The sequence below is a fragment of the Porites lutea genome, chromosome 11 (assembly GCF_958299795.1).
Source record: "Porites lutea chromosome 11, jaPorLute2.1, whole genome shotgun sequence".
Classification (NCBI taxonomy): Eukaryota; Metazoa; Cnidaria; class Anthozoa; order Scleractinia; family Poritidae; genus Porites; species Porites lutea.
The window spans coordinates 7276251-7302888 of NC_133211.1; the positions used below are offsets into that span (position 1 = coordinate 7276251).

Genomic DNA, 26638 nt, shown 5'->3' on the forward strand with positions numbered 1-26638 from the left:
AGGAGTTGTTCTTCAAACGATGAGTTGAACATTTTGGAAACGTGAGCGCATTCGAATTGCACAACGCTTGCATCAGATGTTTCATTTCAGACCTACTTGTAAATGCACACAGATGATTGACTATGAACACTTTCTGTAAAAATTGACTCAAATAGCTGTACAGTGAAACAGGCGTCCACCAAGCCAATTTTGTGGTAAACGATAAGGTATTTTGTATTAAAAGTTTGACCGGTTTCAAACTCCCAACAACATGTAACAGGATGTGCAAACGGGCGCAACATGTAACATCCAACAATTTTCGTCCGTTCCACTGGGCTTTAATATCACATTTGTCTTTAACCCAGCGGTTACCTGGGATATCGTAGACAAAAAATGTACGACAGATTTACCCGCACGACCATATACACCCATTTTCTCTGTGCCACTTCACACTGACTCTTCTTATATAATGTGTCTTCTAGCTGAGCCAAGGCTATTCTCCGAGGAGACAATGTAATGAAGTTTAGCTTACCTTTGACTTGTTTTCACAGCTTAACAACACGCTTCGTCTACTAATCTTTTTCGGTTATATACGTTAATCGCTTGTTCATTGCGCAAGAAAGTCACCTGGATGCGCGAGACTATTAAGAACGGTTGATCCTCGTTGCAAGCATTCCTAAATGTGTTCTGAGCTGAAATCGCACCCCTCCTTAGCACCCGCATTAAACCGTTAGCTCATGTGCTTACCATTTCAAGCTCTTTCAAATCGTGAAATATCTTTACTTGTTGGATTTCAGTTGGCAGTAGCTGTGACTGCGGACTATTAATTTCTTGTTCAAAGCGTAAAAGACGTGTGGAGCAAAGGAAATAGGAGAACGTTTGCATGAAGGCTCGTGGAGAAAGGCAGAAACAACCATTTGCCATTGATGTTGCCAAGTGCTGTTTGGTTCACAAAAGGACGGCAACACAAGAAATGCACAGAAAGGTAACCAGTCAGAGCGAAAACTGCCGCGGATATTGATCATCCAATAAAAGGCAAAATTGGAAAGCGAGACCCTGGGGACGAGGTTGAAAATTAGGTTTTTGGGAAACTGCCAACCTACCCCTCCCCTAAGACAACATAAACACTTACTTGTCAAGTAGGGCAAATGCTGGCTTAAGGGGAGGGGTGGGTGGACAATTTCTTAGAAACCTAACTTGATCTAAGAACGCGCTTATCATCGTTGTATCATGAACCCAAGATCATATTTTCCCATCTTTCAGATCATTGATCCGATGTATCCCTTCCTAAAATGCATCACGATGGTTCACTTATCTGAAAAGCATAAAATTCTTGTAAGGCTAATTTTAAGGCAATTTTATTGTAGATTACTTCTCCCCTGGAAACAAACGGGTCAGGGATCAATATTTCAAAGGAACGCACCTCACCTCTCAGACTCAGACTAGTCTCTTTAGAACCTAGAACCGTCCCGTAATTCAAAACGACTGCCGGCCTTAAGCTGGTTAAAAAAGGACGGAAATATTTCATTCTTTTAAAATCTATTCCACACGACAAGATTCACATGTCACGTTGCTTTATTTATCTCTCAATGTACCCTACCGAGTGAAAGTTAAGTGAGGTCGGACACGCGTACTCGAAAATTCTTATACCTTGAATCACACAGCTAGAAAAATAAAACCATCAGAAACGCTTTTTATGCTAACAACAATTGGCTCTATCAATAATTCTACAACGTTGGTATACTATATGGTGGTGTTCTATCATAATCAAAGTCTATGCTCAACTTTTTAGGAGTGGTGATCGTCGTGGCCCTCTAAGACAGTTCTAATAGTTCACTGGTCTGATTTTCATCTCAGCTCTCTTGGCAGAGTAGTAAAATCCAGTCCATGTTTTCCAGTTGAGGCCATCAGAAGAGGATGAATGTGAACCATGGTGATAAAAACCATTAAGATTGGACTCATGACAGTTTTTGTACCACCAGCCTCCTTTGAAGGACACTGCACAGTTCCTTAATATGTCGCTATCATTATCTTGGTCTTTAGTGCTAAATGGCTGGCCACGATGCCAAGAAAAAGAGTCTCCAGCGGTTCCTAAAAAATACACAAGAACAGTTTACTATCAAGAAAACTATAACAATTTCACGAATATGATTGGCTATCACCTGTCCCTATTTTAGCATTAATAGGACAGTGTAATAGGACAGTGCGGGTCATCCTTAAGTAACTGGACAGTAAAATCCATCAAGCGCGCGCAGTTGAATAATTTTTAAGTCACTGCTTGCAAACAATCGTCGGAATAACTTGTGCTTTAAGTTGAAAACAAAAAAATGCTTAAAAAATCACAAGATTTGTTATAGTTATGGTGAATTGATACAAGAGCTTCAACGCGCCTCGATGCTGAGAAAGAGAGTCGCCAGCGGTTCCTAGAATTAATACAAGTGAATTTTACCAGGAATTTTTGAAATTTTAAATAGAAAATCTGAATATAATGTGTAGTATTGTAGTGGAAGAGAAAGGTCGCTTTGGGGAATTTAAGCTGTGGAGATAACTAAGGACCATGACGAAGTCACGGAAAGCCCATAGAGACATTTTTTGAATACATTTTTGAATATTAAACTTAGTGTTGTTGGTTGGTTTAGTGACGTTGGTTTATTCAGATATTCAGATATTTACAATTCTATTTTCTCACTGCCCACAAATAGAAAAGGCTAGTCTAGGTGGGCAGTGTCTATATAAAACAAAATACGCACTCATGGCACTATATTAATTAAATTAAAAGGTCAACAAAAGTTATTTAAGCTTATATAAATATATGAAGTTGTACAAAAGGTACGGAACAGCACAAAGGTTGGGTTAAAAACATAGCTGAGATTAACTGGAATACAAAGTCAGAAGCTTACAAGTACACTATTAATATGATTGCAAAGATAACAAGTGGGTGAATTACGGACGAGTTTGAATATGTTGCATTTGTCGTAATAAGGTAGGCAGATCAGGATAATCGTTTGTTTGTGAAAGGATTTGAAGTAAGCAGTCACGTATTTTCTTTTTAAAACTTTGTTTTGGGAGATTTCTAATACTGATGAGAAAAAATTATTGAAAATATTTGGAAACTCAGTCGGATCATTTAATAGTTTATTACTTCTCGGGCATTTTAGAACAAAAATAGCTTTTTGTTTCTTCTTCTGTCGATTTATGAGTTCATTTATGCCTTGTTTTTTCGGTAATGGGTTCATGATAACCGTCACGAATATAGAGACATTAAGTGACCACTAAGCCCACTATGAGAATGTTGATGTAATTGCTGTAGTTACTGTAGTTGGTGTAGTAGCAGTAGTTGGTGTAGTAGTCGTAGTTGGTGTAGTAACTGTAGTTGGTGTAGTAGCTCTGGTTAGTGTAGTAGCGGTAGTTGGTGTAGTTAGTGTAGTTGCTGTAGTTGCTGTAGTTAGTGTAGTAGCTGTAGTTGGAGTAGTTGCTGTAGTTGGTGTAGTAGCTGTAGTTGCTGTAGTTGGTGTAGTTGGTGTAGTAGCTGTAGTTGCTGTAGTTGGTGTAGTTGCTGTAGTAGCTGTAGTTGCTGTAGTTGGTGTAGTTGGTGTAGTTGGTGTGGTTGGTGTAGTAACTGTAGTTGCTGTAGTTGCTGTAGTTGCTGTAGTTAGTGTAGTAGCTGTAGTTGGTGTAGTTGCTATAGTTGGTGTGGTAGCTGTAGTTGCTGTAGTTGGTGTAGTAGCTGTAGTTGCTGTAGTTGGTGTAGTTGGTGTAGTAGCTGTAGTTGCTGTAGTTGGTGTAGTTGGTGTAGTAGCTGTAGTTGCTGTAGTTGGTGTAGTTGGTGTAGTTGGTGTAGTAGCTGTAGTTAGTGTAGTACCTGTAGTTGGTGTAGTTAGTGTAGTTGCTGTAGTTGCTGTAGTTAGTGTAGTAGCTGTAGTTGGTGTAGTTGCTGTAGTTGGTGTAGTAGCTGTAGTTGGTGTAGTTAGTGTAGTTGGTGTAGTAGCTGTAGTTGGTCTAGTTGCTGTAGTTGGTGTAGTAGCTGTAGTTGCTGTAGTTGCTGTAGTTCCTGTAGTTAGTGTAGTAGCTGTAGTTGGTGTAGTTGCTGTAGTTGGTGTAGTACCTGTAGTTGCTGTAGTTGGTGTAGTTGGTGTAGTAGCTGTAGTTGCTGTAGTTGGTGTAGTTGGTGTAGTAGCTGTAGTTGCTGTAGTTGGTGTAGTTGCTGTAGTTGGTGTAGTAGCTGTAGTTAGTGTAGTAGCTGTAGTTGGTGTAGTTAGTGTAGTTGCTGTAGTTGCTGTAGTTAGTGTAGTAGCTGTAGTTGGTGTAGTTGGTGTAGTTGGTGTAGTAGCTGTAGTAGCTGTAGTTGGTGTAGTAGCTGTAGTTGGTGTAGTAGCTGTAGTTGCTGTAGTTGGTGTAGTTGGTGTAGTAGCTGTAGTTGGTGTAGTAGTCGTAGTTGGTGCAGTAACTGTAGTTGGTGTAGTAGCTGTAGTTAGTGTAGTAGCTGTAGTTGGTGTAGTTAGTGTAGTTGCTGTAGTTAGTGTAGTAGCTGTAGTTGGTGTAGTTGCTGTAGTTGGTGTAGTAGCTGTAGTTGCTGTAGTTGGTGTAGTAGCTGTAGTAGCTGTAGTTGGTGTAGTTGGTGTAGTAGCTGTAGTTGCTGTAGTTGGTGCAGTTGGTGTAGTAGCTGTAGTTGCTGTAGTTGCTGTAGTTGGTGTAGTAGCTGTAGTTAGTGTAGTAGCTGTAGTTGGTGTAGTTAGTGTAGTTGCTGTAGTTGCTGTAGTTAGTGTAGTAGCTGTAGTTGCTGTAGTTGGTGTAGTAGCTGTAGTAGCTGTAGTTGGTGTAGTAGCTGTAGTTGGTGTAGTAGCTGTAGTTGCTGTAGTTGGTGTAGTAGCTGTAGTTGGTGTAGTAGCTGTAGTTGCTGTAGTTGGTGTAGTAGCTGTAGTTGGTGTAGTTGGTGTAGTAGTCGTAGTTGGTGTAGTAACTGTAGTTGGTGTAGTAGCTGTAGTTAGTGTAGTAGCTGTAGTTGGTGTAGTTTATAGTGTAGTTGCTGTAGTAAATGTAGTTGGTGTAGTTAGTGTAGTTGGTGTAGTAGCTGTAGTTGGTGTAGTAGCTGTAGTTGGTGTACTAGCTGTAGTTGCTGTAGTTGGTGTAGTTGGTGTAGTAGCTGTTCAGTAGTTAGTGTAGTAGCTGTAGTTGGTGTAGTTAGTGTAGTTGCTGTAGTTGCTGTAGTTGCTGTAGTAAATGTAGTTTTTGTTGTTAGTGTAGTTGGTGTAGTTAGTGTAGTTGGTGTAGTAGCTGTAGTTGGTGTAGTAGCTGTAGTTGGTGTAGTAGCTGTAGTTGGTGTAGTTGGTGTAGTAGCTGTAGTTAATGTAGTAGCTATAGTTGGTGTAGTTAGTGTAGGTTGTGTAGTAGCTGTAGTTGGTGTAGTAGCTGTAGCTGGTGTAGTTGCTGTAGTTGCTGTAGTTGCTGTAGTTGGTGTAGTTGCTGTGGTTGCTGTAGTTGGTGTAGTTAATGTAGTTGGTGTAGTTCATGTAGTTGGTGTAGTTAGTGTAGTTGGTGTAGTAGCTGTAGTTGGTGTAGTAGCTGTAGCTTGTGTAGTTGCTGTAGTTGCTGTAGTTGCTGTAGTTGGTGTAGTTGGTGTAGTTGGTATAGTTAATGTAATTGGTGTAGTTATTGTAGTTGGTGTAGTTAGTGTAGTTGCTGTAGTAGCTGTAGTTGGTGTAGTAGCTGTAGTTGCTGTAGTTGGTGTAGTAGCTGTAGTTAGTGTAGTAGCTGTAGTTGGTGTAGTTAGTGTAGTTGGTGTAGTAGCTGTAGTTGGTGTAGTAGCTGTAGCTGGTGTAGTTGCTGTAGTTGGTGTAGTTGGTGTAGTTGCTGTAGTTGATGTAGTTAATGTAGTTGGTGTAGTTAATGTAGTTGGTGTAGTTGCCGTAGTTGGTGTAGTAGCTGTAGTTGGTTCAGTTGGTGTAGTAGCTGTAGTTGCTGTAGTTGGTGTAGTAGCTGTAGTTAGTGTAGTAGCTGTAGTTGGTGTAGTTATTGTAGTTGGTGTAGTAGCTGTAGTTGGTGTAGTTAGTGTAGTTGGTGTAGTAGCTGTAGTTGCTGTAGTTGGTGTACTAGCTATAGTTGGTGTAGTAGCTGTAGTTGCTGTAGTTGGTGTAGTTGGTGTAGTTGGTGTAGTTAATGTAGTTGGTGTAGTTAGTGTAGTTGGTGTAGTTAGTATAGTTGGTGTAGTAGCTGTAGTTGGTGTAGTAGCTGTAGTTGCTGTAGTTGGTGTAGTTGGTGTAGTTGGTGTAGTAGCTGTAGTTAGTGTAGTAGCTGTAGTTGGTGTAGTTAGTGTAGTTGATGTAGTAGCTGTAGTAAGTGTAGTAACTGTAGTTGGTGTAGTTGCTGTAGTTGCTGTAGTAAATGTAGTTTTTGTAGTTAGTGTAGTTGGTGTAGTTAGTGTAGTTGGTGTAGTAGCTGTAGTTGGTGTAGTAGCTGTAGTTGGTGTAGTTGGTGTAGTAGCTGTAGTTAATGTAGTAGCTATAGTTGGTGTAGTTAGTGTAGTTGGTGTAGTAGCTGTAGTTGGTGTAGTAGCTGTAGCTGGTGTAGTTGCTGTAGTTGCTGTAGTTGCTGTAGTTGGTGTAGTTGCTGTGGTTGCTGTAGTTGGTGTAGTTAATGTAGTTGGTGTAGTTGGTGTAGTTCATGTAGTTGGTGTAGTTAGTGTAGTTGGTGTAGTAGCTGTAGTTGGTGTAGTAGCTGTAGCTTGTGTAGTTGCTGTAGTTGCTGTAGTTGGTGTAGTTGGTGTAGTTGGTGTAGTTAATGTAATTGGTGTAGTTATTGTAGTTGGTGTAGTTAGTGTAGTTGCTGTAGTAGCTGTAGTTGGTGTAGTAGCTGTAGTTGCTGTAGTTGGTGTAGTTGGTGTAGTAGCTGTAGTTAGTGTAGTAGCTGTAGTTGGTGTAGTTGGTGTAGTTGATGTAGTAGCTGTAGTTAGTGTAGTAGCTGTAGTTGGTGTAGTAGCTGTAGTTGCGGTAGTTAATGTAGTTGGTGTAGTTAGTGTAGTTGGTGTAGTAGCTGTAGTTGCTGTAGTAGCTGTAGTTGCTGTAGTTGGTGTAGTAGCTGTAGTTAGTGTAGTAGCTGTAGTTGGTGTAGTTAGTGTAGTTGGTGTAGTAGCTGTAGTTGGTGTAGTAGCTGTAGCTGGTGTAGTTGCTGTAGTTGGTGTAGTTGGTGTAGTTGGTGTAGTTGATGTAGTTAATGTAGTTGGTGTAGTTAATGTAGTTGGTGTAGTTGCCGTAGTTGGTGTAGTAGCTGTAGTTGGTTCAGTTGGTGTAGTAGCTGTAGTTGCTGTAGTTGGTGTAGTAGCTGTAGTTAGTGTAGTAGCTGTAGTTGGTGTAGTTAGTGTAGTTGGTGTAGTAGCTGTAGTTGGTGTAGTTAGTGTAGTTGGTGTAGTAGCTGTAGTTGCTGTAGTTGGTGTACTAGCTATAGTTGGTGTAGTAGCTGTAGTTGCTGTAGTTGGTGTAGTAGCTGTAGTTGCTGTAGTTAATGTAGTTGGTGTAGTTAGTGTAGTTGGTGTAGTAGCTGTAGTTGGTGTATTAGCTGTGGTTGCTGTAGTTGGTGTAGTTGGTGTAGTAGCTGTAGTTAGTGTAGTAGCTGTAGTTGGTGTAGTTAGTGTAGTTGGTTTAGTAGCTATAGTTGGTGTAGTAGCTGTAGCTGGTGTAGTTGCTGTAGTTGCTGTAGTTGCTGTAGTTAGTGTAGTTGGTGTAGTAGCTGTAGTTGGTGTAGTAGCTGTAGTTGCTGTAGTTAATGTAGTTGGTGTAGTTAGTGTAGTTGGTGTAGTTAGTGTAGTTGGTGTAGTAGCTGTAGTTGGTGTAGTAGCTGTAGTTGCTGTAGTTGCTGTAGTTGGTGTAGTTAATGTAGTTGTATTAGTTAGCTGTGGAAACGGAAGAAACTCACCTAAAGCAAAGCAAAGAAAGAACTACAAAAGCAAGTTTATTAAAACATCTTTCACTAAAAGAATAACAGAAAAACCATTTTTATTACAAAGGGAAGGCGCGGATTACACACGTAGCAGTTTTTCTGTGTTGGAACTTATGATTTTGGAATTTTGCCTACTGTCGTTGGGAATCAAATGTTGTAAAAAGAAACCAGAAAAAGTCGCAAAGCTTTACAACTCATGTATTGATTTTTATAACCGCTCTACAGCACACAAATTAATTCGGAGGTCGATTATTGAAATAAAAAAGGAAATGAACAAACACAAAAGTAGCAAGAACAACAAAAAATAGTTTTATTTCAAATCTTTACTTACATGTAACAATGAAGTAACAAACAAGGGTTAATCGTGTAAGTCGCAATGGTCATTTAATATATGTGATCCAGGGGCTCTTTATTTATGCGGCCAAAAATAGACGAATACTAAATCGCACTCTCGATTCATCAAAACTTTCACATAATGACAATGCTTTAAAGTATTTACGGTGAGGTCACTATTTGAGGTTTAATGACCATAGATTTTAGGGAAATAGGGAAAACGGCGCTAAAATGAAGATAATACGTAAATTTCAAGTGCTAGATGCAGTCAGACATTGTGTAGCGTAATTACATAAATATTAAGAGAAAGGAAATAAAGGTGAAGACATCATATAATTTCAATGAAATTATATCAAATATCATCAGATTAATTACCCGTTAGAGAGAATAAGTTTCAAGAATCACCAGAACGTTTTCGAGATCCTCCCAATTACTAAGTACATAAACAAGTGTCATTTTGGCGAGAAAACTAGTTGGCCGTCGTCAATCTACTACGTTCTTTAGCGAGAACGTAAAAAGAAACTTTAAAAAGGGGGGAAAAAGTGATCGAATGTACATTACAATCTCGTCATCGTATTCCTACAACTATACCAACTAAAAAAAAGTAACTACATCGAAACTACAGCAAACTACATCGAACTACAGCAGAGATGCCAAACTCTGGAAATCTGAATTCTGGAGACTCTTTCTTTTGCATTACTCCCCGACTATCAATGATCAACCCCCCCGCTCCCCCCCCCCTCCCCATAAGCACGATTCTATCCAGTCCCTAATAGGCTTAGCACATTATATAAAGTCTTACACGAGGTACAGATCATCACAATTAGCTTTTATGATTGTTTGTGAGTGATGAAACATGTGCGAAAATACCGCAGAAAAACAAAATACTGATTATACTACACTTACTACACCAACTACACTAACTACAGCACTTACAGCAACTACAGCTACTAAACAAACTACAGCAACTACAGCAACTACACTAACTACACCAACTACATTAACTGCACCAACTACACCAACAACAGCAACTACAGCACCTACAGCAACTACGGCAACTACAGCAACTACACCAACTACACTAACTACACCAACTACATTAACTACACCAACTACAGCAACTACAGCAATTACAGCAACTACACCAACTACATTAACTACAGCAACTACAGCAACTACAGCAACTACAGCCACTACACCAACTACAGCTACTACACTAACTACAGCTACTACACCAACTACAGCAACTACAGAAACTACAGCTACTACACCAACTACAGCAACTACAGCAACTACACCAACATTAACTACACCAACTACAGCAACTACACCAACTACAGCAACTACACCAACTACATTAACTACACCAACTACACCAACTACATTAACTACAGCAACTACACTAACTACACCAACTACATTAACTACACCAACTACACCAACTACACCAACTACAGCACCTACATCAACTACACCAACTACAGCAACTACACTAACTACACCAACTACACTAACTACACCAACTACATTAACTACACCAACTACACCAACAACAGCAACTACACCAACTACACCAACTACATTAACTACATTAACTACACCAACTACACCAACTACATTAACTACAACAACTACACTAACTACACCAACTACATTAACTACAGCAACAACAGCAACTACAGCAACTACAGCACCTACAGCAACTACGGCAACTACAGCAACTACAGCAACTACACCAACTACACTAACTACACCAACTACATTAACTACACCAACTACAGCAACTACAGCAATTACAGCAACTACACCAACTACACCAACTACATTAACTACAGCAACTACAGCAACTACAGCCACTACACCAACTACAGCTACTACACTAACTACAGCTACTACACCAACTACAGCAACTACAGAAACTACAGCTACTACACCAACTACAGCAACTACAGCAACTACACCAACATTAACTACACCAACTACAGCAACTACAGCAACTACACCAACTACAGCAACTACACCAACTACATTAACTACACCAACTACACCAACTACACCAACTACTCCAACTACACCAACTACACCAACTACATTAACTACAGCAACTACACTAACTACACCAACTACATTAACTACACCAACTACACCAACTACACCAACTACAGCACCTACATCAACTACACCAACTACAGCAACTACACTAACTACAGCAACTACACTAACTACACCAACTACATTAACTACAGCTACTACACCAACTACACCAACTACAGCAACTACAGCTACTACAGCTACTACACCAACTACACCAACTACAGCAACTACAGCTACTACACCAACTACACCAACTACAGCTACTACACCAACTACAGCAACTACACCAACTACAGCTACTACACTAACTACAGCAACTACAGCAACTACACTAACTACACCAACTACAGCTACTACACTAACTACAGCTACTACACCAACTGCAGCAACTACACCAACTACAGCTACTACACTAACTACAGCAACTACACTTACTACAGCTACTACACCAACTACAGCAACTACAGCAACTACAGCTACTACACCAACTACACCAACTACAGCAACTACAGCTACTACACCAACTACACCAACTACACCAACTACAGCACTGACACCAACTACAGCTACTACACTAACTATAGCAACTACAGCAACTACACTAACTACACCAACTACAGCTACTACACTAACTACAGCTACTACACCAACTACAGCTACTACACTAACTACACCAACTACAGCTACTACACTTACTACAGCTACTACACCAACTACAGCAACTACAGCTACTACACCAACTACACCAACTACAGCTACTACACTAACTACAGCAACTACAGCAACTACACTAACTACAGCTACTACAGCTACTACACCAACTACAGCAACTACACCAGCTACAGCTACTACACCAACTACAGCTACTACACCAACTACACTAACTACACCAACTAGTGCTACTACACCAACTACAGCTACTACACCAACTACAGTAACTACAGCAATTACATCAACATTCTCATAGTGGGCTTAGTGGTCACTTAATGTCTCTATATTCGTGACGGTTATCATGAACCCATTACCGTTTTTTCGGCATTAGTGATATTAGGTTCCTCAAAATATTTGTGGAAATGCATTTTTTTTTAATTAGACGTATGAGCATTGAGACTTTGTTCCCGTAAAATTTGTATTTATCTCTGTCATGATCACCGGATTGGTAAACAAAGGAAATTCTTTATCTTGATTGATTTTCTAAACGATAATAATAAAACACTGAATGCAATTTTGGGGGAGGGGGGGGGATGTGTCATTAGTTCACCTGAATAAGTTCCTAAACTAAGCTGGTACTTAGTCCTCTCGCTTGTAACAGCAAACATGCCATATTCAGCGTAAGCGGTTCTGCCTGTAGTGTCCTCCAGATCAACTCGAAGCCTGTTATTTGATTTGGTCAGCCGGTTAATCTTGTCCAGTCCAAGCCAAAACTCGCCATTCAGGTTACCGAACCCCCACTTGTAGTCAGCCCAGTCGCGGTAGAAATCAACCGAGCCGTCCAGTCTCTTTTGGAACACTGTCCACCCCCCTCCGGTTGTTGTTTGGTCACAGAATACATCAAATGCACCTTGACCATCAGGCTCGATTGTATAAACACCACTGATTCTTTCCCCAGCTTTGTAAAGCTCAGCACAGTTCTGCTGTTTAGCTGTTCAGAAAGTGATTACTGTTACAATAGACTCTGTCTTAAGGACACCTCTATAAAACGGGGACCTAGAGTTGGTCCCTTCCTTTGTTTACTCCCTTTATTTGACTTTCTATAAGACGGAGATCTCTCTAAGACGGGTACCCCGGGGGGCGGGGGGGTACTCCTGAAAATTCTTGGTGGGGGTGTGCCGCTCGGTTCTCCAAATCCTGACCCTATTTCAGACCAAAAAATGTAATCTTTCACACCCGTTTTCAGACCAGACCTCTAAAATCCATACCCCTTTTTTAGACCTGGCCTTTAGGCAGAAATTATGTTATCATTACTTAGATAAGAGCGCAAGCAAAAAACTCTTCAAATCCATTTCGAATCTGCATATTTCTCTTTCCTTCGTGTACTCATTTGGAATAGAAACGATGAATAAGTTCACAGCTCCCGTAGTTCCCTCGAAAACCATACCCGATTCCAGACCAAAATGGGGAAAGTGTATACCCGTTTTCAGACCAAAACGGCGCAATACAAGGGAATCCCCTTCCCGGGGCGGGTACTAAGTGCCCGTTCCAAAGGTCTCCGTCTTGATGAGAGTTGACTGTACACCAAATCTCTATTAACCCTAAGAGTGATCAGCGTCAAATTTCTCCTCGTAATAACATTGCTTTATAAAACAGAGTGGTCATGATAATTAAGGACATGATCACACAAGATGAATCTAATTGACACTTCTACAATTCTCCCCACTTCTTCTACTGAAAACGTATCTGGATAACAAATGAGAATTTGAATTTTGATGTTAGGGTTTAAAGGGTTAAGGAGTGAACGTCTATTATGGGGCTTCTTGATAAAAAGAATCGTTTTACTTTTTTCTGTCACTGGTGTAAAGTTGCTGTTTAAGGAGGAATCAGGAGTTGATCAAAATGACATTTATTACAAGCTCACTAACAACCTCTTGGTGGTAAATCCGGGACCTTGAGTTTACACAATACAATGCCATATAAGGTGACAGCATTACATTAAAATTGGCTCTATACCAGTGAACTAGGTTTAGACTAATTTTGTTTATGTACATATTGACTCCTTCAGCTGATTATTTCGTGGTACGTAGTCAATTGAAATCTCTGGTTTTCTTTTATTAATTCTGATGTGGTGAGGTGGCCTTCTGCTACTAAAACTCTAAGATTAATTCCTAAACTAATTCTTACCATATTATAGTAGGACTCACCATGACTCAGGTAATGACTGAACCAGAGACGGTGCAGAGAAAACTGATTAATTGATTCCCCATGAAAGATTTGATATTCTAGACAAAATTCTTTTGATTCCAATCCGTGTCCCAGACTAATCTACTAAGAAAACCCACCCTTTACAGCGCTATTTTCCTATCTGGCCCATGATATCTGAGGGTTTGCAAGACAATAAACATCGATAAATAATCTAGACTAGAAATACAGATTAAAAGGAATTCATACCATTGTTATTAGACTTGTTTCCTTTTATGATATTGATATCGGTTTGTAACTGACCCAGTTGTTCCTTTATTTCTTTCAACATTGACGCAATTTTCTCGTTGGGTGCCTCGTAGAAATACACATTATTGCAATGCTGGGTACCGATTGGAGATGAGGTCGAATTGACAAGACGGTATGTAGGTAAAGCCTGGGTCTTCACCAAGACGTAGAAGATCACCAAACTCCAACAAAAAGTCACAGACATACAAGCCATCGTAAGAATTAAGCTGAGACGCGAGGCAATGAGTTCCTTTTGGAACGGACTAATGAAAACCTGTGACCCTACGTATCGTTTTGCGTCTAATGCGTTTTTTCTTGTACGCACTTGTTAATTGTTAACAAGGACGTCATTTGAGTTTTATCGACAGCAAATATTTGCACTCTATAACCCCATTTACACGTGCTAAAAAATCAGCACGGCACGCCAAAGTTTGGCACCGTGCCTTGTTTACCCGTGCCGAGACTACCTCCCGGAAGTAGTCTCGGCACCCCTAAAATTTTGGGCACTGGTGCCACATTACATTTGGGGCCGACACGATTACACGTTGAAAATTGGGAGTGCCGTGCCTTAAAATCTTCAGCACGGTGCCAAAAATTTGGCGTGCCGTGCCGATTTTATCCACATCGCCTCTTTCAGTTATTTTCAATATTTTATCAGTTATTGGATCTTTAATGAGTTTCTTTTTATACGTTCTTAGTATTGGTTTAAGGTGAAATGTCTTGCCACATATATATTGTGCTTTTTGAGCTATTTTGAAAAAATAGCTCATATGTCAGTGGAGTGAGCGTATGTATCTTTGTGGCTTTGTATCTTTGTATCTTTGTATCTTTGTATGTTCCGATGTTTGTTGCAAGAGCCAATAAGGTTGAAGATACTATAAGTTGATGCTTAGGAACCAATGAGATCTTGGCACCTACTTAAACATGATATTGCTAAAGGTAGAACAAGGGCACTTTAAGACCGCCATCTTGATTCTTCACAATTTTTCGTCTTTTATCACGGCTTCAGGTCTTTGGAAACATTATATTAAATTCCACGCACGTATATATGAGCTGTGTTTCACCTGCGTCAAGGTAGAGTATAAAAGATCACATATTTTCAAAGCTCTTCCAGTGAAACAATAACTGATATTTAGATATGGACTTTAATAGGCCAGTTTACAGTTGTGTGCTTAGTGTCCTAGCATTTGAGTGAACGTGAGGCTGAGGTTGACCTTGTTTTGATAAAAACCTCGATCCTTTTCTAATGTAAATTTTGCTTAAAAAATACTGGTTAGCATAAGAAAGACATGATGTACATAATAAAACAGAAAGGGCTGTATCAAAACAAGGTCAACTCCAGCCTCGTTTTCACCTGCAACTGTAAAATGGGCTATTCAAAAGTATGCGGCCTATGAAATGTGGTTTTAGAAGTTTGAAAGGCAGCTGATTTTTTTTAAAGCTGTACCGAGTATCGTTAATCCTGTAAACAAGCTGTAGAAATATTATTCTCTCGCTTACAAAGTTCAACAGACCTTTTTCGTTCCGGCAAAACAACAAAAAAAGAATAATAACTGAACAACATGATACATCCTTCCTGCATACTAAGCATTATAGTTATTGCAACGTATTTTATTTAGTAAAGATGCGTAACTTAAGTAGAAACAGTAGCGTTAGGGAATGAAATTGGAAGAAGCTAGTTGACACAATAATTAGATACTGCTTTATTGAGTGGAGTAACATGATATGAGGAGAAATATATTTCGGCAGTTTGATAATTTTCTTGGAAGTTAATAAATGTTAGGCTATCAACCTTGACGTTGCATGAAACATATAATTTAATTGCAGATGTTGTAATGAAGCCGATCTGATTTCTTAAAATCGTTTGAGAAAATTTTATGGAAAACAATTTGCGTTTTTTTTACTTACGAATTGTAAAAGGGCCAAAGACCAACATCTTCACGTGCAAATTGTGTGCATGAGTTGTGCATGAGTTATTTTTATATTTCTGTTTACTCGATTAATGTTACCCTGGGTGCTAGAGACTTTTCTAGCGCGGTTTGTGATAACTCGAATTCCCTCACGTACGAAACACGAAAGGGGGCAAAGTCCAACACTTTCACGTGCCAGTTGTGTGACTGTACATCTGGTGCAGATTGGCTTTTCACAATAATAATAGTAACTTGAACGTATGAAGACCTGTTTCGTTTTGTAACCAATGCCTTTTAAAAGGCTCTTGTCTTTTAAGAAGCAATAGCTTTTAAAACATGAAGAAATAAGTTGTCGGAGTTAAACACTGTTTCACTGAGCAGAATCAGCTGTAGAATCGCACGTGAAAACCTTGTGAATTGTGATGCTGCAACCATCTACTACAATGATAAAAATCCTGGTATTTCGTAACTACCCGAATTCCATGAGTCACATTTTGGCTTAAGAAACTCCGAGGAAACCTTAGAGTTTTCCTTCTAATCAACGTTTGGTGAGTACATATATATTTTACTTTAACAATTTGTATAACTTGCACCAAATGTAACAGGGAAAGACAGAGGAAAGTGAATATATAGCAGCTGAGCGTTTCGCGTTTTCATTTATGTACGGCAATACTCAATTTCGCACAAAAACCCAGTCTACATTTAGGACGAAAAAGGTAGATTCATCACTCTTGATAAGGTTACACTGAAGCATTCAAAATAGCTCATGCACGTTTAACGTGCCTATGTTTGTAATACTGCTACTGGTTCAAGTATAAGTCCAATCATCATCAATATGGCATGTACCTGATATTACTCAAGTACAAAGCAAAAATCCATGGTCTGGAGCTCAGTCTTGATTCTTTGTAAAGACTTAATTGCTATAATGCAGATTTAAGTGCATTTTTTATCTCTTTTTGGAATGTTTTTGATTTGATGTTTGATGCAAGGCCATATTCATGATTTAATTTTCGCGTAGATGTTGACATTTTCCATTTGGTGGAATATACATGGTGATCAAGCTGGTTCCACCAGATAAAGATTGTTGCTCGGATAATAGTCTTAAAAATGATTCCATATAATGTATATTTACATTTTATGGAAACTTTAGATAGGAGCTAAATTTTGTTTGATTTTTTGTGAAAATATTCTCAATACTTTGGAGATGTATTTTATACGTTTCCTTTGACCAGAATTGATTGGAGCAGTACCTGCATGGAATACGCACTCCCATCATGTGTTTATTCAGGTAGGTGATGATATGGTTATAACCATTTGATATGAGGAATCTGTATCCATTTTGCCTATACCGACTTTTCATTTCTCTTTGAGCTTCACTAATCTAGTAATTATTTGTTGGGCTTTTGAATTCAATGCAGAGGCCAGTATACTCTTTGTGATAATTTGCTATGATGGTGTCAGGCTGTCCTTTCATATATCCTTTGCGCCATAAGTTGATACGGTTTTTTTGGTGTATCTTGGTTCTCACCAAGCCCGACAGTCATGATAGCCTCAGGATAAAAACGCCTGATGTATTGCACTACTTTGCAGTGAAGATCGGTATCATTTTCATTTAAAACATATTGTTGTGTGGATTGTCAAACAGATTGTATTGCCCATATTTTGTATTTGATGGCAGTACTAGGGATGTAACCAAATGCTTGAATTTTTCATCAGTTTCTAATTTTGTAGGCAAAACCAGAGAATAAAAACCTGATTCATTTATGAAAGTAGACCAGCGGACCTGACCCTTCGTTTTGACGGGGTAGCTTTTTCCATCCTCAGAGTCGATATGTTTTCTCAACGCTTGATCCGTATGAATGTATTCGAGGATTTTGGCAATATCTTTTGCCTTAAACCAGATATTTTGTTTGGTATCAATATATGAAATCAATTCAATTTCAAACTCATTATTCGTGAATGTTTTTTCTATCATTGTCATTACTATAGTATATATAATTTACTTTTAACAAGAGCCATAATGGGCTACTTTTAAATAGTTTTGGTTTCAACAACCAGAAGCAAAGAATGTTTTTGGCCATTATGGCAAAATGACAGTATTGCACTACATGAACCCACTTATTATATATTATATCAAAATCAATCTTTCTTGATCACATTCAAATACTTTTTATAGCTGTCATTCATGATATCAGTACAAATTGCATGAAGAAGATCAGCCAGTGTTATGTTGTCATCCACTTCTTTCAACTTTTTCACATATATTTTCATCAGAGATCGTTTATGCCTCATTGCAACAAGATCTTCCTCCACTTCACGGGTTTTATCATATAGCTCATCAAGTTCCTCTTCTTTATCGCAAATATCTGAATGCAGTTTTTCAACACATTTTACAACATAATCAGCCATTATATATTACTTAGATAAATCTTTTAAATCCTTCAGCGGAATCCAAGAATTAAAGTCGTCGCTATATCCCAACCACTTCACAAGAGCTTGTTTCTTCTTATAATCTCTTCGAATGACTTTATCAATACGGAATATATCTTGTTTTGCTTTTAATGGTTCGTAAAAGCTCCCTTGTCTCCCTTGTGTCTCCTCGTTGTTGAGATCCTTTGACCTGTAGGTAATTGGATTTGTGGATTGGATTTTATCAACCAAGAATATCTCTTCAGTCCAATTAGGTGTGTAGCCTTCATCAAACACCTTTCTTTTTTATTTACTTATCCTAACTTTATCACCAATCTTGAACCTAGGTTTAGATGACAACTGCTCCATAGTACCATATAGATTGAAATACACGGTTAGAAAGTTTAGAAGGGAGTATCCTGGGCCCCTCCTCCTCGGTGGGGAAAATGGAATCTCTTCGATATTTAGCCCCCTCCTTCTAGAACTCGGGTAATCTTGACAAAAACCCAATTGATAAATGTGTCTTGAATATTTAACCATTGGTTTAAGAGTGTGGAAAAACTCGATTAAAAAGCAGTGATATTTGATGGCTTTACTAAATATTCGGTAGATTGTTGTCAAGCTCGGCGTATAAAGCGCATTCATGATTAAATGTATTTAAATTTTCTACTTATGGCGGTTTGAATTGGCCGTATATAGAATATATGTCATTAAGTTCAAATATGTCTTAGAAACCTTTGAAAGGTAACACCCAGGTCCATGTTTATGGTTAAAATCAAGAGGAAATGAGATAGACAATTCTCTCGTGGTTGAAATATCATAAAAAAAAGATACACATGCACATGAAGAAGTCCAGTGGCCAAAAAGGAAAGGAAAAAGACCTTTGTACTCAAAATTTATGCACATTCCTCTTTTGCAATACAATATGTTAAATATGCACCTTTTGAAAAATACAAAATCAGTCGTAAGCATGACGTGCTTTCACTTTTTAAGAAATTAATAGTTGAGAACATAGCGTGCAGTGCAGGCGTATTTTGGGCGGGCGAATTAAAGCTGCTTGTTTATGTTGGCATTGATGAAGCCGCCATCTTGGATTTTATGACAGAGGAACATTTGGGACAGTAGCACTTAATAGCAGCCCTTAGGGTACCACTGTAGATTACAGTGTTTTCACAAAAAGTGATTGAAGGCTAATACAGTCGAATTTCCACGTGTGACCTTTTTTGTTAAGCCAACACCTCTTTCCCTCCTTCAATTCTACCAGCTTTCAGCTGAGGTATGAAACATGCCTAGTCCCTAGGCCTCATTATTCTGCGCGGCCAAAGCGTTTCGGGTCACGTGATCCAAAGGAGGCAAGTACGAAACTACGTGAGCGTTGCGTATTTCAAATTCGCGCACACTGCCAATATGTTACTGCGCTTTTCACAAACATGCGAACTGTAAAGTTCAAAAACCGCCTTCACAAATTGCGTTTTTCGCTGCTGTCAAGCATATTTACGATCACAAGCAACGAACCTTGAAACACAGAAACACACAAAACGGATCGAAATCCACCAATCACAAATCGCAAACCTTGACCTTTTGAACCCGTCAAAGTAAAGTTTTGTTTCCTAAGAGGTCCGTTAAGATGATTGACGGCAGCGAAAAACGCGATCGTTAGTTGGCTTTTGAACTTCAGAATTCGTATGTTTGTGAAAAGCGCAGTAACTAACTATTTAAATGTATCTAATCCGTTATAGCTATGTCATTCAAAAATCCTTTACTGATTTTTTTTCACAAATGAAATGGCATGGTTATGAAGGAGTTGTTCTGTAAACGATTAGTTGCACATTTTGGAAACGTGAGCGCATTCGAATTGCACAACGCTTGCATCAGATGTTTCATTTCAGACCTACTTGTAAATGCACACATATGATTGACTGCTATAAACACTTTCTGTAAAAAGCCTGTAAAAAGTGACTCAAAAAGGTGTATAGTGAAACAAGCGTCCACCAAGCCAATTTTTTGGTAAACGATAAGGTTTTTTTTTTATCAGTTTTCGTCAACTCTTGCCGCCCGATTTAAAATGCAGAAATATGATCCAAGTTATTGGGCGTTGCATGAAATCGCTTTACTTGCTCCTCCGAACCCCCCTCCAGTAGTCCTTCCCATGATTTAAAATTCAAAGCAGGCCAGGTTCCTTTTCGCTTCGCAAAAAAGACTGGGCACAATTTATTGTAATGGCTGCTGCCTTCGACGTTAAAGAGTCCAATATCTACGATTCTAGAGCTGTTCTTTTGCTCCTTTATAGCGAGAAGTCACTGAAACTCTTGAGGATTTTAATCTGCCTCTAAAGGTAAGGCTTTCGGCTAGATTTCAGAATACCCGGCCACTGAATTATTTGCATTTCGTTGAACAACAACAAAAGAAACTTGTTTCTACAAGTGTCTTGGTATTCTGGTCTAAAGAGACTAGTAGGGATGCTGGATGCTTTGTATCCTTGCAAAAGCATGACGCACGATTTGTTTAGAAACTTTTGGCGAGCCCTTTTTAAGCATTTTTAATCACGGAGACAAGATTATGATCAGGGTTGTAAGTTGTTAGATGCTATGTATTGCTATCCACGTGACAGTACAAAGAGGCCATGATGTTGCTCGTCAATTCAATACAGATAAGAAGTGTGTTAACCGTTTAAGCCCCAATATCCAAATACAAATTCTCCAAACTGATGTCTATACATTTTCTTCAAAAATAAGTTGAGAGAATTGGATAAAAGATCAAGGCATTTTCTCTTAGGTGATCATTTTATTACGGTAATTCTCATAACCTAATCTCTTGACATTTTATGGATATCATTAGGAGAAAATTGACGTTAGACACTATTGGGACTTAAAGGGTTAACACTTGGGAAAACTGCCTACTTACTCTTTAACTGAATAACACTACTGGTTGAAGTCATGTGAAGGATTTTACAAGATTTCACAGGATCCTGTTTGAGAACGTACGTTAACAGGAACTTAGGAACCTGAGTAGGATTGTATCCTACTCAGGATCCTTTAAAACTTTGTAAAATCTTGACATCTTGAAGATTAGTATATTTTATGCACTTACCCCCTTATAAGGCTGAACATAACTGATAAAAATAAAATGTCGTTGTAAGTTATTAAAACCCAAACATATTCTTTTATGGATTGGCTAGCTTGCCTAAAGTAATTACAAAGTTCCCCTGGTTCCATTAAAAAATGAAGACCGTCAACAACATACGTGATCTTAAAGTGATCTACTGTAGTATAATAATTGGTCATTGATCAAAAACGTTAAGCAATGAGACAATCAATTATGGAAAATTTTCAATTGATTCAATCAAAGTTTTTTATCTGATAATTGATTATGAAATCTTGGCTGATTCTCAATATCACCATACTCTGTAATGCCACCCAGATGGTGTTGAACATGTATCATTCAACTACAGTGGAACTTCCATGTGTGATCACCTCTTATAATCTACCTATCCATACCAAAATCAATTTTCTCCCTCAAAGCACTATACAGTTGGGACTTTTCACATGCAACCACCCCTAGATCTGTAAGTGATCAGTAAATCTTGGTACCTTGATGTTTGCCTTTGACTATTTTCCATTGAGGTATTGTAAAAACCATATTAGTATTAAATGGTGGTAATTTTGATGATGATGATGATGATCGTTTTTTTTGTTTTTCAAGAAAGATTGGTGTATGACTGGCTTACATAGACTGGAAACTGCTACATGAAATCTTGAAGGAGCTTCATGATAAACTATTATTGCTTGTTATTGTTTGCAGAGAAAATGATCACAATGAGATGGAACTTCTGTGACAATCCACTTCACTCCATCCTCTGAGAAACATGCTAATTTGAAGAGGAAAGGATATGTTGTACACAAAGCTGGAACAACAAACTTCATAATTATTACTTCTCATGGAAATTTCCTCTTGGTGATCAAGAGTAATGGAAAGTGACGACATAATACCAGAATATGAGGTTAAAAGTGAAGCAAACCAGACAAAAGAACTACATCCAACAATCACAAAAAATAAGGCCAAAAAAGGGGAGAAACGTCACAAGTGTGGCTATTGTTGTTCATGTTTCGCAACATTCTCAGAGTGCAAGGTCCATGAACGTGTCCACACTAAAGTGAAACCTTATAAATGCAAATATTGCGATAAGTTTTTTACCCAGTCGTCATCTCGCAATACTCATGAACAGATTCACATGGGATTGAGACCTCACAAGTGCACATATTGTGAGAAGCATTTTGATACGTCCACTCATCGCAAGAGGCATGAACAAATTCACACTGGAGTAAAACCTTACAAGTGCAATTATTGTGACAGATACTTTAACCAAATGTCCCATTGCAAAACTCATGAACAAATTCACACAAAAGTGAAGCCTTATAAATGCAAGTATTGTGATAAATGCTTTCACCAGTTATCAAATTGCAAGAGGCACGAACGAGTTCACATGAAGGCTATTTTTTATAGGTGCAAGTATTGCGATGAATGCTTTAGCAAGTCAACGGCCTGGAAGCAGCATGAAGAGATACATGCAAGAGAAAGCCCCATATTTTAAAGATTGAGCCACTCACTATCCACCTCATGAAACACTTTGAAATTAGCTAGTCTTGTCATTGTTCCCCAATTTCCCATGCATTTTTCATTGAGTTCTTGATTTTATACTACTACATGAGAAATTTCTGCAATTTGACTGGATTAGAGCAGTGGTATTTTCGCTTAATTTGAGATACCAACATGTGAAAATTACAAACCTTTTGTGCGTTGTTGTATAAACAAATAATAGCGTGATTTGTATGTGGTATTTGGCATAAATGCCACTCGTGATATTTCAAAATTGTCTCAAATTTCACTCGCCTAACGGCTTGTGAAATTACGTATAACAATTTTGAAATATCACTCATGGTATTTATGCCAAATATCACTACAAATCATGCTGTTAACTATACAAAATGTATGAACAAATTATCACTGCTTTAACAATAATAATAATAATAATAATAATAATTCAATTATTATGGAATTATTATTATCATCATAATCATTATTATTAATTTTCTTATTATTTATTGAATGGTTTCTTTTTCATGAATGGAAAGATTAATATTATTAATGTGGCTTAGGTCTTATTTGAAATCAGCACTAACATAATTAAAATAACATTTTTAATATTAAATATTATATATTTATTTATATATAATATATAATTGTTGATATTACCTGATGAGTGTGGTCCCATCTTTTGGCCACACAAAACAGAGCTGTGGTAATAAAACTACACACTACCTCTGAAGTCTTGAACCAGTTTATTATTATATTTATATATCAATATTATTTACATGCATATTTTTTGATAGCATAGAATTTAATGTGTTGGTGTGACACTAGATCCTGTAACTTGAACCCTGATAGCTTCAGTTGCACCCAAACTTGTACCTAGACCGTGTGAGTAGATGTTTCTCTTTTGCATGGCTTTAGTGTTTATGAAGCCGTTCACCTGGCTTGTCTGTATCGTGGTTAGTTTGTTTACGCCCCATGAGAAAGCCATGCAAATGACTTTGTGAATGCTAAAAGCCATACTAGAGAGAAACCTCTGCTCCCAGGGTATTGTACCTGTAATGTTAACCCTGCATTTTCAACAGAGTGATTTTGATAAATATGCTTTTTGTGTACAATTTTACAACATTTTCAAAGTGGAGTACCTATTTTGGTTTGGTAAAATTTTATATCTTTGTTGTGCACTCAATTAATTTGTTAGAAACCAAAATAATAAAGAAGACTTAAATAAAGTCGCTGTTATGTTTACAACGTCTGACTGGTGAATTATCTGTGGGATCAACATGAAGAACTTTTTTTGTCTTTATTAACAAAATGTACTTACATAAATTACTGGCCAATTTTACACGCCACAAACAATGAATAAAGCAAATTTCTCCTCTCTCACAGGGTACAGTATATTCTTTTTTCTGTTCTGGCGACATCAGAAATCCCACATAAATCAAAAGCGTCTCTTTCCTGCTTGGGCGTGGTCATAAATTTTCCAACCCATTTCCACGCTGGTGATTAAGTTTTTGCTCATCTCTCTTGGTCTTATTGGGACCGTGCTCTTCAAGCAAAAGTGACGGTGAAGCTTTCGCGGCAGGCAAAATTTGGGGAAAAAACTCAACTTTGTTATGAAAAAGATATAATTTATTTGAAATAAGTTAAGCTTAGTAACATAGGCAGTTGCACCGTTTTCCAGCGATTCCTTATCTTCCTCGTGTTGCTATTACTATGTTGTCTATTTTGTTATAGGTTTTTGTTGTCAACTTCGACAATTTTTTAGGTTTGTTCTTGCGTACTGGCCCACAAGGGGGCAACGCCCCTACTCTTTAGAAGTTGAATGGGACACCGCGTGACTGAGCGCGCAAGCACCATACGCCCCTTTGGCCCTCAACCTTGTTTCCAGGGTTCTTTCTTACTCTTCCCCTGATCTCTCCGGAAGAAAGAGGGTCAATTAACTATTACCCGTAACCCTTGTCGTCGTTACAGTCAAATAAAACTCTCTAAGCTTCTCTAACAGACACCTTTGTCAGTGTAGACTCTTCGACTTACGGCCGCCTTTAAAAAGACTGGGTTTGGTCGTTGCAGGAGCCAAGCGCGAGCCCGAGTGAGCCAGCCTCGAGTCAAGCCTAAATGTTAATTTTTTTCCATTTTTAAGTTTCATAGCCACAGAGAAGCAATTTAGTTTGATCTTCGATCGGTCTTAGTAATTCACACGAAGTACGCAAGCCGAAGAGGGACTTCCCACTTCCCGATTTTCGAACTTAGAACTTCAGACTTCGGACTGACTTCGGTATTGTGACTTCGGATCTCAGACAACGTGCTTCGGAACTCGGAACGGACGTTAGACGTCTGACCCAGAATTCAGAGTTCTGGCTTCTAACTTTGAGCTTCAGACTTCGGACTTCAAACTTCAGACTTTAGACTGGAAAGACATCCGACATTGTTCTTGGATTTCAGACTTCAGACTTCCGATGTCTAATGTCAGATGTCTGATGTCCGATGTGCGATGTCTGATGTTTGACGTCCGATATCCGATGTTTGCAACTAAGGGACTTGTCAGAAATTAGCAGGGGGGGAGGGGGGGGATTTTAAATTTGGGTTTGGAAATGAGGTGACCCATCCCTGCAATGGGAGTGAAATTTGCTAACCCTCCCCTTGACCTTGGCCTAAAATATAATGACCCTCCCCTTCTTGTATAAATGATAAAATCTAGTTCTTGCAATACACTAGGGTGAGTCAGTATTATGAAAGCTCAAAATATATTTCTAATCTGTTCTTTGTAATGCCATATACGTACATTTTAGATGACAGCATTAAGAGTCCGACTCTGATTCTGACAGCTGATCACTCAATTCTCCTATTTCTCCCAGGTTTTTTTTTCACAAAATAAAGAACTTCTTTTTTCTTCTGTGGGTGAACCTCTAGATGATCACGGACACATATTTGCATGACCCTCCCCCTTTTAACGGCCCATTTTTCATGACCCCTCCCTTTTCTGCAGTCTCAAAAAGTTGTGACCTTCCCTCTGTTTCCACCCCCCCTCCCCCCTGCTAATTTCTGACAAGTCCCTAAATGACTCTCAATAGAGAGTTTGTTTTCTTTAGTTTTCTCGAAATTGCCTGGACGCTGAATGACAAGCTACATGTAGTTGTTTTGTGTGTTAGTGAATGTCATGTTTATCTTGTCTATGTTTTGTCTCGCGTAAATTACTGACAACACCTTAAGATTCGTATACACCGCTCTCCATACAGGGATTACAAGTGGTTACATGGGCTTATTAATAATTATTCCTTGAGCCCGAATGGGCTTTGAGTAAATAGCCCATGAGGCTGAAAGCCGAATGGGCTATTGACTCAGAGGCCATGAGGGCGAGAGGAATAATTGTTTTAGTAAAACCCAACTAGCTGGTCAAAAATATCGAGACAAAAACACTTTAGCTGTTAAAGCTAGACTTTAATCCTTTTTTGCCGCCAAAAAAGTTCAGTTCGAGTTCGCTCGAAATAAGCAAGCAAGCAAGCAAGCAAGCAAGCAAGCAAGCAAGCAAGCAAGCAAGCAGCAAGCAAGCAAGCCGCCAAAAAGCCGGCGCTTTTCGCTACTAGTGGGCTATAACATATAGTAGCTCAACCAATCAGAACGCAGCATTGATAATAGACCACTAGTTGGATTTTACTAATAAGGGGTAACAGGCTTACAAGAAGTTACAGGGGATACTGGGTTTTAGTTACAAGGGGTTGCAGGGGGTTAGACTCGGGCTCGCGTTTGGCATGTCTACCCCTTTTCTTCTAGAGGGTCTCTACTTATAAGTCATCTTCGACGGGGAATCTATGTTAATATGTATTTGATAAATTTTGGGTTTTCTTCAATGGGACTTGGGACAAACTTCACAATTGTTCTAAAAATATAGAGTATCAAGATTAAGTTTTGGTCTGCTCGAAGATATTATACAATTGTTTCCTTTAAGGTAGGGAAAAACAGGCTACAAAAAACGTGCAACTAGCTTTGCAAAATCGCCGCAGAATAAGTTGAATAGCGATGTTGCGCGTTTTACCACCCTGGTGCAAACCTGACGTGTTAACAACCTGATTTGTTGCCAGACAGGTTTGATATAGGTGGTAAAACGCGCAACATCGCTTTTCAACTTGTTCTGCAGCGATGGTGCATTTTTTGCTGCCCATTTTTCCTTACCTTTGGAGCCTAAGTTATTCTCACTGAAAAGGCGTGGCAGGCGGCTCTTTAATCCTGGGGAACCAGGAGCCCGG

General features: G+C 38.7%; 1 protein-coding gene across 1 annotated transcript; it reads right to left on the minus strand.

Moving 5' to 3' along the window:
- Positions 1–1553: 1553 nt before the first annotated feature.
- On the minus strand, positions 1554–11805 carry LOC140951970 (ficolin-2-like). Its single transcript, XM_073401355.1, has 2 exons — positions 11600–11805; positions 1554–2070 (listed from the first exon to the last, which is right to left on the minus strand). The coding sequence occupies exons 1-2, from the start codon at positions 11655–11657 to the stop codon at positions 1805–1807; spliced, it is 324 nt and encodes a 107-aa protein (XP_073257456.1). The 5' UTR covers positions 11658–11805; the 3' UTR covers positions 1554–1804.
- Positions 11806–26638: the final 14833 nt, after the last annotated feature.